The sequence below is a fragment of the Lathyrus oleraceus genome, chromosome 6 (assembly GCF_024323335.1).
Source record: "Lathyrus oleraceus cultivar Zhongwan6 chromosome 6, CAAS_Psat_ZW6_1.0, whole genome shotgun sequence".
Lineage (NCBI taxonomy): Eukaryota > Viridiplantae > Streptophyta > Magnoliopsida > Fabales > Fabaceae > Lathyrus > Lathyrus oleraceus.
In genome coordinates, this window is record NC_066584.1 from 20,815,867 (window position 1) to 20,830,856 (window position 14,990).

The 14,990-nt window shown below is 31.9% G+C and overlaps 1 protein-coding gene across 4 annotated transcripts; it reads right to left on the reverse strand.

Annotated features, from left to right (window-relative positions):
* Positions 1 to 11,431: 11,431 nt before the first annotated feature.
* On the reverse strand, positions 11,432 to 14,477 carry LOC127097865 (uncharacterized). 4 transcript variants are annotated; one of them, XM_051036355.1, is made up of 6 exons: positions 14,272 to 14,476; positions 13,852 to 13,934; positions 12,788 to 12,909; positions 12,469 to 12,633; positions 12,142 to 12,235; positions 11,432 to 12,025 (listed from the first exon to the last, which is right to left on the reverse strand). In XM_051036355.1, the coding sequence occupies exons 1-6, from the start codon at positions 14,398 to 14,400 to the stop codon at positions 11,779 to 11,781; spliced, it is 840 nt and encodes a 279-aa protein (XP_050892312.1). In that variant the 5' UTR covers positions 14,401 to 14,476; the 3' UTR covers positions 11,432 to 11,778. The 4 variants fall into 4 exon arrangements, 2 of the variants coding, with proteins under 2 accessions (XP_050892312.1, XP_050892313.1); XR_007793211.1 differs by having other exon boundaries at positions 11,812 to 12,025; positions 12,142 to 12,230; positions 14,272 to 14,477; XR_007793212.1 differs by having other exon boundaries at positions 11,820 to 12,036; positions 12,142 to 12,230; positions 14,272 to 14,477.
* Positions 14,478 to 14,990: the final 513 nt, after the last annotated feature.

Sequence of the window (14,990 nt, forward strand, 5' to 3'; positions counted from 1 at the left end):
ATATTTTTTTATAGTTGCTTTTTAGATATGTCAGATATGATAGACGTCAGATTATCTATTAATCTTAAAATATATTTAAACACGCCGATAAAATTAAAAAAATAAAAGAATTATTAAACATTTGTGTGGTGAAATATTTTTTATTTGATATTGTGTTTACTGTCTAGATAAAACTTACTCAGATAATCTATATTTAAAACATTTTTAAAAATGAATTTCGTCAATCTTCTTCTATCCGTGTCTATAGATAGATAGAGCTCTATTTTTCTTTTAAAAATTACAAGAATCTTGACTAATACATTCAAGTCGTATTCCTAAAATTTAAAAATAAAAACCAAAAAAGGAAAAAAAAAATCAACATGTGGTTCAAAGGAGAGAGAAAAAATATCTAAAATTAGGACAATGAACTATTTATGAATACATCTGTCAAAGGAGGAGCGGTTATTATTAGCTGTATATAAAACAGGCTGTCGATTAAAAACAAATATTATAATTTCTTTGAAAAAAAATATATTAGAAGTTGCGTTGTGTTGTGTATAAAGAAGATAAGAGATGAGTGCAAGTGGGGTACATATTGAGGGAAGTAACTTTTTTTTTAATTAGTGAAAAAAAATTAGGAAGCTGCAACAAATTTGGACAAAACAATGTTTATTTTTCTGTCCAATATGATACAACACTTTCAGACAAGATAGAGTTTAATTAAAAAGGATGTTTTTTTTTTCTTTCTATAAATTCTTTAATAGTATTTTTAAACCACTTGTTACTATAACACATAAAATAATAGTCATGCTCAAGTATGAGCCGAACCCAACAAAAAGCTGTGGCAACCTAGTACCACGACTACAGCTTTTAGAATATGCCATACGAAGATGCTTATTTCTATGCAAAATATCTTCAGCATCCATGTTTTCTTAATCTTGATATATCTTTTTGTCTTTTTTATCTTTTAGATAAGCCTATTCACATTTATCATAAATATAAAAGAAAATGAAAGGTATTGAATTTGAAGATAGTATTAATTATAGTATACATTTGAAAGAAAAAAATATTTTTTTTTACAAAATAAAATCAATTTCTTTGTTTCATCAAAACATTCGCTATGGTATGTAAATAAACTCTTGGTGACTCTCAAAAGACAATGATACTCTAGCTAATAAATGAGCAACATTTTTGGTTTGTATCCTAATGAAACTTATCCTTAAGTTTTGTAATAATAATAGCAGTCTTACAAACACATAAAATAACACCAAATTCAGTTTGAGAATTGAATAATCGGTGACACCTATACAATCAATTTAGTTCTATGGATAAGCTACTATAATCCAAATTCTTAACAAGCTCCAAGCTTCGATTTCATGAGGTAGAGGGTTACCTCTCCTCCATATGATTTGTGCTCTAATAAAGTTTTCATTATCATCTCGAATGAACATTCTCATTTCATAACAATTTCTATCCTTAAAAATAGTGGCGTCTAAGTTGCATTCGAAAAATAGTGTTTTTTTTGAAAACGCTATTTGTGACATTATTTTTTTACAAATGAATCATTTATTTTGGAACAAAATGAGACATTAATGTTACAGGCATTATTATATTCCAACGAAGAAGCAATAATATGAAATTGATCTTCTTGAAATTAATTGTCTCAGAGAAGGAGCAAGAACATGGAATTGATCTTCTTGTATTTATGCAACCTGCCCAATCAATATCAGAGAATTCAAGAAGATGAATTGATGAGTCCCTATAGAAAAATAAGTCTTTATTACTAAGATAACACTTGTGGTATCTCAAAACTCTGCAAGGCACATTATAAGGGATAATAGAAGGTTTGGACAAGAATTGACTTAGTTGTTGAGTGATATATGTAATATCAGGTTTGATGGTGTTGAGATAAATGAGCTTGTCAATCAACCTTCTGTAGGATGGTAAGACACACGGATCAGAGATGTCATTGCACAATTTATTAGAAGGATCAGATGGAGTGGAAACTAGTTTAGAGCCAAGCACTCGTGAAATGCCAAGTTTAGAATGAGCTACTTCTAAATTGAGGATATATTTAAGAATCCCAAGATCATTTATTTTGAAATCTTGATGGAAAACTCCTTTGATGACTTGAAATTCATAAAGAGAATTTTCTGCTAAAATCATATAATCAACATAAATAAAAAGAATTGTGAATTATGAGTTTTTATTCTTAACAAACATGAAGTGTCAGAGGCAGCTTGTTTGTAACCATGATAGATAAGAAAAGATGTTAACAAGCCCGTGAATCTTTGATTTATTTGCACATTCTATTTGGCTTTGAGGTTGTAACACTAGGTGAAATTATTGTATAAACATATTCATTTAACTTACCGTGTAAAAATGGTATCATTTATATTAATTTGATGCAAATGAAACCTATGGATTGATCCAAGATATATTAGAAGTCAGGGTAGTCCAGTCCTGCTATCTAATTATAAATAGTCTTTTCTTGAATCTCTCAATGCTTCTATCTGAATTGTGTTTTATTTTATAGATCCGCATGTAGCCTATTGATTTAATGTTGTGTGGATGGTCAACAATTTTCTAAGTTTCACTTTTATGAAGAGTATCAGACTCAACTTTTATGGCTTAATTCTAACAATCAAAATTTCTAGCCTCATTGTATGACTTTGATTCGATTTAGTGACAATGTGATGAAGAAAATTAAAAGTATAATATAGAATTAAACAAAGGGTAGATAGTATCAGATGAAGATTTTTTTGGTGCATCATTGAAGGAAGCACATGCATAGTACTTACAATGTGATGATGGATGTCTCACCCTTGGTGATATCCGATTTGGAATGAAATATTATATGTAATTGTATCTCATGCGGGATGGATTCTATGACATGAATGTTGGTCAAGTCACTCCAAACACAAGTGGTTAAATAAAAGTCTCTCACAAAATTAGAGTTTAAAAAGCGTTTGCAGAACAAACAAGATAAAAACAGCGAAAATAAGAGAATCAAATAAATAAATAACTAAAAAGTAAAGAGTTAATGGAAGAGATAAAAACACCAAATATTTATAGAGGTCCGGTGTAATAAAGTGACGTACGTCTATCCCTAATAATTCCTTCTTAGGAGTTTCCACTATAATATAAGATTTTGACAAGTTTTGCCCATGAACCACCTTACAAGGATTGGAGTTTTACAATGGCTAATTTCTCAACCAAACACGAAGTTTTAACTACAAAGACCTCCCAACCAAGAGACTTTTTCACCAGGACAATCTCAAACCAATTGACAGCTTTTATCACATGCTGAGTTTAAGAATCGACTGAGAGTTTTAATTGCAAAGACTTTCCTAATTGAACAGAGGTTTTAACGAGTTTACCTCAAAAATCAAACAAGAGATTTTCCCATGGTTTATCTCACAACCAAAACAAAAATTTCTCCCGACGAGAATTACAATGTTTCCCTTACACCATATCTAAACACTTCACAGATATAGAACTTCACTCTCAAAAGTACTAAGGAAAAAGTGAGAAAAATTGAGATAGGGGGAGAGAGTGTGAGAAAAAGTTACTTCAAATATATTTTCTCGTGTATTAGAAATGAGAATCGAGCCCTCTATTTATAGGACAAAAGGTGGATCCAATATGGAAACAGTCGATGGGATTTTTAAGGTTGATAATCGATTAAATCAATCATATAATTGATTATCAAGTCCAAAAATTGAAGGTTTTCAAAAGAGTCATTACTAATCGACTATAAACTTTAATAGTTGATTATGAGGTGCTACAAAAAGGGATAATCGATTAAGCCTAAAGGCCAATCGATTAAGCCCTCATAAATAATTTTTTGAGTTCCTTGCTAATTAGTTAGGCGCACAAACATTTTTTTGGTGGTTTTAATAAAAAGAGATAGACTTTATAAAAGGTTAAAAGTGCGTGTGTGATTTGTCTTAAAAAAATTAGAGCACTGGTCTTATACCTTTACAGACACATACCACTCTATTTAGACTAAACGAGCTTTCACACTTCCTCTTTCTCACAACTTTGAAGCTTCTGATTTCTTGCCACATTATCTTTAACTTTAACAATTCACTAAAATCTTGAATATTTTTCTGATGAGGTTTGAGATAACTCTTTAAGATAAACAAAATCATTATGCACACTGATTTATAAAGATCTTTATTGAATCCACTAAATGTTGTTTGACATAAGGTGGTGTCCTCCATAGATAGGCTTTGATATCTTGATTTCTAAGTATCACAACTTAATCACCACAACAACTAAGCTTTGAAATCTTTATCACCACAACTTGATCATCTCAGTAATGACACTTTGACCTTCAAGCTTCACCATTTGATCATCATATCAGATAACATCTTCACTTGACATCATTCTAACCAATAAGCTTGGAACAACACTTATGATGAAGAGTTCTCTTAAGAGTGTTGTCAACATCAAAATGAAACATATCATTGCAGACGTCATACTTACAAGCACATAAACCCACGATGAATAGGTTGGTGAGTGTCATGTGTGGAATCTATGATAGTAATGATGTTGATAATTTCAAGATTTTGTGGCTCTTGTTCATAAGAATTAGATGAAATAGAATTTGACTTTTTATGCACGTTAGTGGAATGTTCCTAATTATTTGTGACAAATGGTGTTTGAACATGGTATGGCAAGATGTGTTCATAAAATTTAAAATTCATTAAAATGAAAAATTCTCGTGAGTGAAGATCTTACAAAACAAAATCTTTGAAACAAATAGCATATGCTAAAAATAAGTATTTTTTTTTCTCTACAAGCAAATTTTGTTTTATGATTTTGCAAAGAATTGTGTATGAATTGATAAGATGATATGCTATTTAACAAAAGAGTGTTGACTCTATTGATGATGAGAGTGATATAGGAAACTGCATAAGATTAGAAATGTTTTGGAAGTTTAGACCGTTATATTAATGCTTTTCTTACATTAATAAGATGTTGATGTTTTCTCAACTATTATATTTTATTGAGGTGACTCCACAAGATCTTTGATGTATGATACTTTAATCCTCAACATTGTTTTTCTGTGATCATGAGGAGAAAGAACTTCAACCCTTAGCACGACAAGTAGTAGCACAGAGAATAGAAGAGGAAGAAAATCACATGTTCTTGAGACTTTAGTAAGAGAAGAAATAAACTTTTGAATATCCATTTTTCGATTATCCTCATCATTTGTGTCATGTCACCACTTTATTTTCTTGAAATTTTGACTAACAAAGAAATTATTCTGAATTAGGCCCTAAAATAATATTTAAAAAACTCAAAACATACAAATCACTTAAACGGGTTTACCTCCCTGACATTTTCACAATAGCTAAAAAAGACATGGGTGAAAAGATGAAGGCAAAAACATAAGCGTCAATAAGAGTGGACACGGGTTGGACTGGATTAGGTTTGATATAACCCATTATCCAACCCATTTAAAATTTAATGGATTGAGTTCATCCTTGAACTCGCAATCTCACAATCAAAATTGACCCGAACCAACTCGATTATTTACTGATTGAGTTGAGTTGGATTCACTGGTTGTAACACAAAATAAAAAATATTTGTTTGACAATTCTAAATTTTTGTGACATAATTCAATACAATTGCACAAAATTTTCAAAACATAAATTATATGAATAAATTTTTCAAACCCAATACTTGAATCAAACTTATATGATTATCGCAGGTTAGGTCGCATATACTCGTAAATGAACGGATTCAAATAATTAATGGATTAATTCAATTTGGATCGATGGGTTCGCGGGTAGATCCACACTTATGAACACCCCTAAACATCAATCTAGATAACTAATTAAGATCCTCATTCAAAAATTCAGTATTTTTGAATATATATATATATATATATATATATATATATATATATATATATATATATAAAACAAGAGAAAGATACATATTTTTCTACTTTACATACTCACAGTTCCTCCATTGTTCTATGAATTAGACATTGAAGTGTTTACAGTTAAAGATGAGAATAAATCATACCATTTTAAATTTGACTTGCCTTAGCCTATTTAATAAAAAGATTAGATTTAGACTTTTAAAAAAAACTTATTTAGTTTATATAGATATGGTTTTCACCTTTATTTATAGGTTTGACCCTCTCATCAACAAATAAAGATGTTTGCTCGCTCAACATCTTCAAGATCATCTTCTCTATTTTTATTGGATTAAAAAGTGTGATTCGTTTTAATATAATTTTTAAATAAATAATTATTGTGGAAATATTATTTAAAGTTATGTAAGTTTTTAATTATTTAGAAAAATAGCTTTTATTGTATAAAAAAAAGTAGCTTTTATATTAAAATTATCGTTTGTTAAGTGAAATAATTAGCAGCGTAATAATAGGCGATATGGCATACAATCAATAAGAGTATAAGTAGAAAAAGATAAAAATAATAAGGATAATACCTCTTCTAATTATAAAATATGTACTAATTTTTCATAGATAAATAAATAAATAAATATGTATATGATGAGAATATTATAAAAATATGACATTATATAAGACCTCAAAGCTGAAGATTATGGACATCAAGTATAACAAAAAGATTTATCTTCAACCCTTGTCAATTATGATGGGAATATGCCTTAAATAGTAGAGAAGAGATGAAATGGAGTATACCTTCCCTCATTCCGAATATGTTTGGATACGGGACATCTGATATAGTTGTTTAAAGTATTCACATCTACTCATAGATTTTAGTGCAATTGAAATTGAATAATTGTCAAGTCTCATTCTCCATAGACAACATCTCAACACTGCAACAATCAATATCCATTACACTTGTCTCTTTGCACCAAATACAACACTCTATTTGACATCCATACATTCTTTGTGTTAATCACCTCATGATTAAACACCCATCTCTGAATTAATAATTCTCATGCATTTCCATGTGGGGCCTCATGCTCTGGAAAACCTTCATGCATTTCCTTGTGGAGCCTCATGCTCTGGCAACCTCATGCATTGTCATGTGGAGCCTCATGCTCTGAAAAATCCTTTTCTTTAATTTTTTCCTTGTGGAGCCTCATGCTCTGACAAAACTCATGCATTTTTCATGGAGTCTCATGCTCTAGAAACCTTCATGCATTTCCTTGTGGAGCCTCATGATATGGCAATTCTCATGCATTGTCCTGTGGAGCCTCATTCTCTAGCAACCCCCTTCTTGTAGGTCTTGATCCTTGGATCTAGAAAAAATCCTACAATCTTACATTGGACATACTATATATTGGTTAACGTCATACTCTTTGATTCAGACGCACCTACCCTATGGATCCAAACAACATAATCCTGGTCCAAATAATACTATCACCACTTCAAGCACATAACACTTTTCTCATTTCACTACTCTTTTTTGCACTTCAAACAATACTCTTCCAATTCAAGCAATGGGACAAACACATAATGCTCAATATAACAACCTAACAGTGAGTGTAACTACCTATATAGTAATGTGGATTACACAACCTAATGTTCCTATTTCTTAATTCATGTAGAGAAAACAAAAAGCTTGGATTGAAAACTTGAGAAATGATTTAGAGTATTTTTGCTGGAAATGAGGAAGGGGGAAGGTCCGACGCGTATTTGATTAAAACCATGTTCGGAGGTATATTTTCGTAAGTTGTTACGGATATTCATTTCTGTTTTTTTGTTTAAAATAAGGGTATTACTCACTTACAAATGGATTGGGTGTGGACTGGGTGCGTATGGAAGTGCACTTTCGGGTTTTAGGGGCATTTTTGTTTTTTCACAAGAAATTGTGAGCATCCATAAGGGTTGGTTATCGAGGGGCGACAAGAAGTCCTCCGTGAGAATCCAACATGTTTGATAACCTTAAAGGAGATTCTAACAAGATTTCTTTGTTCCTTGACATCTTGCAGGTAAGTCAGCAATAATCCAAAATTGTATCTATAAATAAAATGATAACCTCATTTAAAATTGTGAAAATGAGTTTTTTTTTATGATTTGTATTTTGGTTTCTTTTGTAACGAATATTGGTGTTGTACTTAAATATTTAGCTTTTGAATATAATGTGTAACTTATTTTTCAAGAAAAATATTCTTCCCTCCAAATTAAAATTTGAATTTGAACTTGATTTCTTGAATGAATTTCAATGCAAATTGTGAATGTCTTGAATCCAAAAGAGCAAATGGTCAATCAATTATCCATGTAAGGTCTCATAAGAAAAATGGTCAACAAAAAGTCAACCTTCCATGGTTGACTTCGTTGACTAAAGTCAATCTTGTCCATTACTTCCAAATTCTTCTATCTATGATGTAATCCACATGTCTTGACCAATATTCGGGTTCCCCAATAGACTTAATCCAAGAGAAAAGAAACATCCCAAAGTCAAGTATAACACAATGATTCCACAAGCTTGATTCACAAATGCACCATAGAAGGCCATAGATTAACCTCCTTATCACAATTCTGAGCTTTGTACCATAAATAAAAAGAATCCCTTGAATTAATGATGTTTCTTTGCAAAAATTATAAATGCAAATGAATGATCTAAATGACTAGGACATGAGTATGCAGATGAACCAAGGATCATGGGCCAGATGAAACAAAAAAAAGTATGACAAATTTTGGGGTATGACAACTACCCCTATTTAATCATCTTGAACCTAAAATATATGAATGGCGATAACTTTTCGGGCATTTCAGGTAGAAGAGGATTAAATACAAAATATCCAAAAATTTATCCTTTGAGAATGGAGTGAGTGTAGTGTAAGGAGAATAAGTGTATTGTGAAAAGTTTGTTTGTTTGGGGATATGAATGGAAGATAGGCTTTTGTGGGATTATTGACTAACATTTTTGTTTGGGGAATAGACTAGTCACAAAAGAGATGTTTATTATCCATTATGTATGCAGCGTACATGATTGGTTTATATGATGTGTGATGTTATGCAATGAATGTGAGTTATTTTTGTGAGGGATATGACTCATATCTACAAGGATGAGACTCTCTTGTATAGTGGTAGACTTTGATTCTCTGACCTCCAATAGTCTCTTACGTCTGTTGTATTCAATGAGAATCGTTTGGTTAGTTGTGTGCGTTAATGTTTGCTTAGAAATGTCAGGTTTTTCAAGTTATTAAAAGGAAAAAAGAATAGGACCAAAATGTTTATTTTTTATTATGGTGTCTGACGAGACTTTGAATCTCGCTCCTACGTATCTCCGGGTGCGATGGAGAACTCAAGGCATACGTAATTATGGGTATAAATTATTTGTTTGTTTGTCGATTTAAGCGAAAACTACTTTGTGTCAATCGACGAAAAACATTGTTGGCTACCCAAAACAAGTGGAGAAGGGAACGTTTACATCATGACCAAATGGATTTACAAATCAATATTCGTGGGTAACGTCGCTAGTTTGCTCACAGGTTCAAGTGGACGAAACATTGTTTTTGCATCTTTTCGAGACAAAGTACCTTTTGTTTGTGTAAAAGTTTAAGGATCGATCGCACGACGGTGAGAAAAGAGTTTGATTGGTGAATGTGTTTTGAGTAATGGTGAGAACTTGGATGGGCGAGATATCCATCTCGAATCCTAGTCTCTAAAGCTCGTGGTATCCAAAGGATCACTCCTTAAAAACAATCAACCTATTAGTTCTTTCTAAGTAGAACTGCGTAGTCTTGAGTTCTCTAGCACCTGGAGATACGTAAGAGCAAGATTTTGAAATCTTATCAGGCACACCTTAATAAAAATCACCAATTTAATAAAAAATGTTCTTCTTTTCTCTTTTCTCACTCGATATGTAGAATATCACAAACTAATATTATGCTAACACTCTAACACAAAAAGAATCAATGATAAGTAGGAAATCGATACAGTAGATTAACTTATTTATCAATTTTTCTTTTACTTTTAATTATCTTCGATTTAAGTTCTGAACCTTAAAAAAATCATTCTTTTTTGGTTACAATATTCAAGAGTCCTTGTGATACGACATTCGAGTGTCACTTCCGTTTTACTACACTTTTAAACTCGTTTTTGTCCCGTGCGTGACAACGGATAAAATTAACACCGTTGTTGAGGACTCTTGAAGATTTTAATCAATATTAGAATTATAGACGTTGCGTTTCGAACGTTCTTGCATTATGACATTTTTGCATTTTATCGTTAAAAAAATCGATTTTTAAAAAGATCGTCTTAGATTAGTTTGATTATTTGCCGATTCATTAGAAAAAAATCAAGGATAAAAAACCCCTATTTAGAGAATAAATAGGGGACTCCCCCTAAAAATCTAAAATTCCTTAATTTTCTATTTATTTTGATTTATTTTCCATTTTTATATTTTCTAAAATATTCGGAAAAAATTGTGAAGTCAAATTTTGATTTTATTTGATTTTTAGTGATATTTCAAGATTATATATGTATGCATGCGCGCGCACACTATCAAGAAAGACCATCTCGGAACTTACTTTAAAGGTGAATTGGAAAGGGGTTTGTTCATTACACTTTATACTATCACACAACTATGAAAACTCATTTTAAAGTCTGGATTCTTTTTAATTCTTGCTTTGATGTGTTCCACAAAGAGCTTGTTGTGTATTAAATACGTATAAATTTTAGAATTTGGAATTAAGGATTACCTTTAGAATTTTGCTAGGGTGTGCAACAATCTCATTTGCAAAACTTCCAAAGAAGTAAAGGATGGGTTGAAGTGCACCTGCGCCCAAGAAGGCTCTACTCACATCCAGTACTCTTCTTTCCTTACAATTTCAGCTTGGCTTAAAAAACAGACAAAGAAACGATGTGTATCCCTAATATCGACACAAAAAGTGATGAGTCATACAAAACAAACTAGACAAATCACGTTTGTTTCTGTATGAAGTGGATAGGCATGTGTTAGGGAAAAGTAGCTCTTTTCCTTCTTATATTTTTCTTTTTAGTTACAGCTACAAGAAATATTGATTAAGTTGGCACATTAAGGTTCCAAACAATATTGGCCTCAAGATCTAGTGACTCGTGTTGTGGCCAAAAGTAAATCTATAAGAGCAGTACTGTAGGGGGTACTATGTCCTCTCAACTCTGTAAAACAAACAGTCAGCTTCCAAGCAGGGGCCAATCGAAGGGGAAGCACAGTGACCCCCCATAAAATTTCACATGATAATGCAATAATAAAGTATTGTGTCTCTCCAGTTTTTAGCATGTAGGATAGAAATATTAGTTTTTAGCATGCAGGATAGAAATATTGTGCCCCCTCTTGCTTTTGGTAACATGTTTGTCATACTAAAGTAGGTATCATAAAATTTTCTGGTCAAGTCGCACAGATGGCGCTGTCCTGGCCTCACTTGAGTTAGACTTTTGGCCCCGTCCTTGCCTCCAGGATCAATTGTTGTGGTGGTTGCCATTTAAATGCTCGTTCGCTTGTGATAACAACCATTCAATCAACTGTACTCTGTATGTATTATCTACCAGATGGGTGGTGTTCAAACTTATGATATCAAAATCCACTGTAAATGGAAGAGCATAAACTTTTAACAGCAACAATAAGAGTATAATGTCAGGTTGATAACCTGGCAGTTATGACGTGGTAGTTCTTGTCAGATGTGTAATTGTTGTGGCCCAATAATGAGAGACGATTGGTCGATTTTCTTTAACTCTGACAGCTAATAATTATTGGCTGCCTGGTGGGCACTAGAGATGCAAGAAATAGGACGAGTCTGTCCTCTTTATTAGTAAGGAGGGTAGATTAAAATGAGGTACCAGATCCACATATTTCGCAAAGATTAGAAACGTGAATGGATAGGTTTATCTCCTCTTCCGAATCGTGTCTGCTTAGATGTATTGTTTTCCTTACCATTATGAACCTTGATAAAGTCCAAAACTAAACTGGTCAATTCATCTTGATGAGAAGTATATTCATGATCAGCCCCTTCTATCAGGCGTAGTTCATGATTCGATATGAACTTAGCAAACTCTAACGCATCTTCTACGGGTACAGTTTCATCCATGGACCCATGAATTGTCAACACCCTGTTTTAATACTGATCAAGTAATTAGTAACAGTAAAGCATGAAGAAGCGTTTGATATAAAATTTTATGAGGAAGAGAAAGATTGGTATGTTATTAGATGTAATCACAAACCTTACCTGCAACTTTCGGGGATTGATAGGCAGGCAAGATGGGTTATAGTATTTAGACGGTCCATTAAACTTTCTTCAGTTACACGATACACAATCTTCCCTACCACAAGAAAAGCAACATATTGTTGAGAGGTGTAACATTCAACAACAATAGAGATTAACAGAAACGTGAGAGTATACAATTCTCCCTTTTTAAATTTTAAACATAAAGTCAAAATGTTCATGGCAGCAACAGAATAAAGAAGCGAGAAAAAGTCTATCAAGACATGCTGACTTGACCCACAAATGATAGATGAATAGATGATAGACCAATATTTACATTTCATATCTCACCTCTTTTATTTTTAACATCGATAAATCCATCTTTTTTGATCCTTTGTATAAAATTTTCTCCCAAGCGACTCTCCATGCCTCTTGCAAGGTTAAACCGCCCAGATATATTGACAACAGTATGAATATCCTTATATTTTGAGGCATATAACAGAACCACATTACCCCCTGCAGAAACCATTCCATTGAGTGTGAATAACACAAAAAAATGAGGATTGTGAGAGACTTGTATAGGGAAAACTCTAACACAATCACAGAGAACTTCAGTTCAGTCCAGTACAAAATTCAGTTTCAAATAATAAGTGCATAACAGTTGTCTGACCTTTACTATGACCAACAATTGCAGTAATTACATATTTCTCCTCACGGAAGTGTTCGACTATAGCTCGCAGATCTTCAACTTCTCTGTAGTAGTTACCATACTGAAATGAACCTTCACTTTCCCTAGAAGACGGTATAACGAGTTATTAGCAGAAAAAAAAAATAGTTCAATATTAAATTATTTTTGTTCAATTTTAGAACAATAGGTATACCCTTATACTCCAAGTTAGAATTGTTTATATATTCAACTTTGCAAAAGAATGTTCATTTTGTTCTAAACGTGGCTTCGTCTGTTTCATTCCTAGTTTATTAACATAGAATGAAACCATGAATGGAACAATATACTATTTGCAATCTATGCCACTAAAGGAGGTTTTTTGACACAAACTGAATTTGGAAAGAATATGGCATTCAGGTTCTGCTGGGAATAAAGCAAGTAGCCTAGTCAAGAGGGTTTCCCTAACAGATAATTATTGAGGGATTAGAATGCTTCACTTCATTGAAGTTTGCTTCTGTTTATTGTTGTTTTAGTTTGCTAGAGATGTACCTTCAATTAACTTCCTAAGCTTTTAGGAGACTTAGTCTATGACAAAGTTTTCTTTTTAAGAAGGATCTCTTAGGTAACGTTGCCACGCAGACAAAATGGGAGAGAAAAAACTGTTGTTCTCTTAAACAATTTTAACTTTTTGTCCGGCTTTCTTCTACCATTATGTTTGGTTCGGTTCTAACTTATCTACCAAACATTATCTTATCCTCTATAATCATATTATCTTATCCTCCAAACTCATTGTAAGCTAACTTCTGATCTATGTTTTGTTGAATAAACATTTCCAATATTCATATAATATGCATATAAACGCATACACAAAAACATTGCAATCTTAGATACTGATTATTCTTGGAGTTCATGCCACCGCGAAAATCTAAAAAATAAACAACCGATAATGAAAAGAGATATCTTTTTAAACAAATTAAACTACTCAAGAAGAAATGTTCATATTTCTTCCCTGGATAAATTAGTAATTCATTCATTAACACTCTTTTTTCCTTTGCAGAGGAGCTTACCCGTTTCCGGCGAAGTCAAAGCGAAAAGCACTGATTCCATTTTTTTCCAGAGCACCAGCAAGGTTCACCATGGGGATCCTTTCCTAGAGATTATTCAACTGACTCAGACACTGATCAATTATGACTATGTTTGGATAAACACTTTAATTTAACTCTTATAACATGTGATAACACCATATAAGTGCTTATGCATAAGTTATTTTGATATAAAAAATGAAATTAAGTATTCTGGAGAGCTTATGAAAATAATCTGAAAAGAGTTATACTAAGCTAAATCTATAGAGAAGATCGATGTTAAAACATAATGATTTAGATAACAGTGAAATCACGAATTTACATAAAACGATTCTGCAATGCAATAATGGAGATTTGTGAAATTAGGTTAAGATAAAAAAAAAAAGGGAAGAGCGTGATGAGAACCTTGGATGATTGAAAACCATGGCAAACGATAACAAGTGCAGCGGAAGGCGCATCGTGTAATACTCCGACGAGATTTTCACCGTGGTGGTTTGTTATGGTGATTCTCCTTTGTGCACCAAAATCACCCATATCAGTTGCAAATCAAGCAAAAGAATTATGGTACTATTCCAACTCAATTGAGAATTTTCATTAAAAAAATTGCTATATATTATTCACCTAGCTATAAGATTTTTTTTTTTTTTTTATGGTTTAAGAAGTACTATTGTTAATCATATTTTCATTTTTTTTCTTCAAATTATTTGGTTAAACAATAAAACATATTTGGTATTGGATGTGCCACTTAGTTTAATTGATTAAATAGGCGTGATTCTCTTAAATATTTTGTATTTTATTTTATTTTTAAATTTTTTTTAAATGGTTTTTTTTAAAATTTGCATTTACACTTTTGATCCATCCCGCTAAAACAATCGCTTAAACCATCCCTAATTCAGTCGTTAAGTTGTAAAAATCGTCGTTAAGTTATAGGAGGAATTAAAAGTGTGAATGAAAAATTTTAGGAGAACAATTCTTTAAAAGAAATCTGTTAAGGGACTAAAAATGAAATATGAGATAGTTAAGAGATCCACAAACATATTTAACCATAATTAGAATTATCTTCACTTAAAAAAATTCATTCATTTTTCTGCACTCGTAGTGTGTGTAAGTGTTCAATCTGTTTT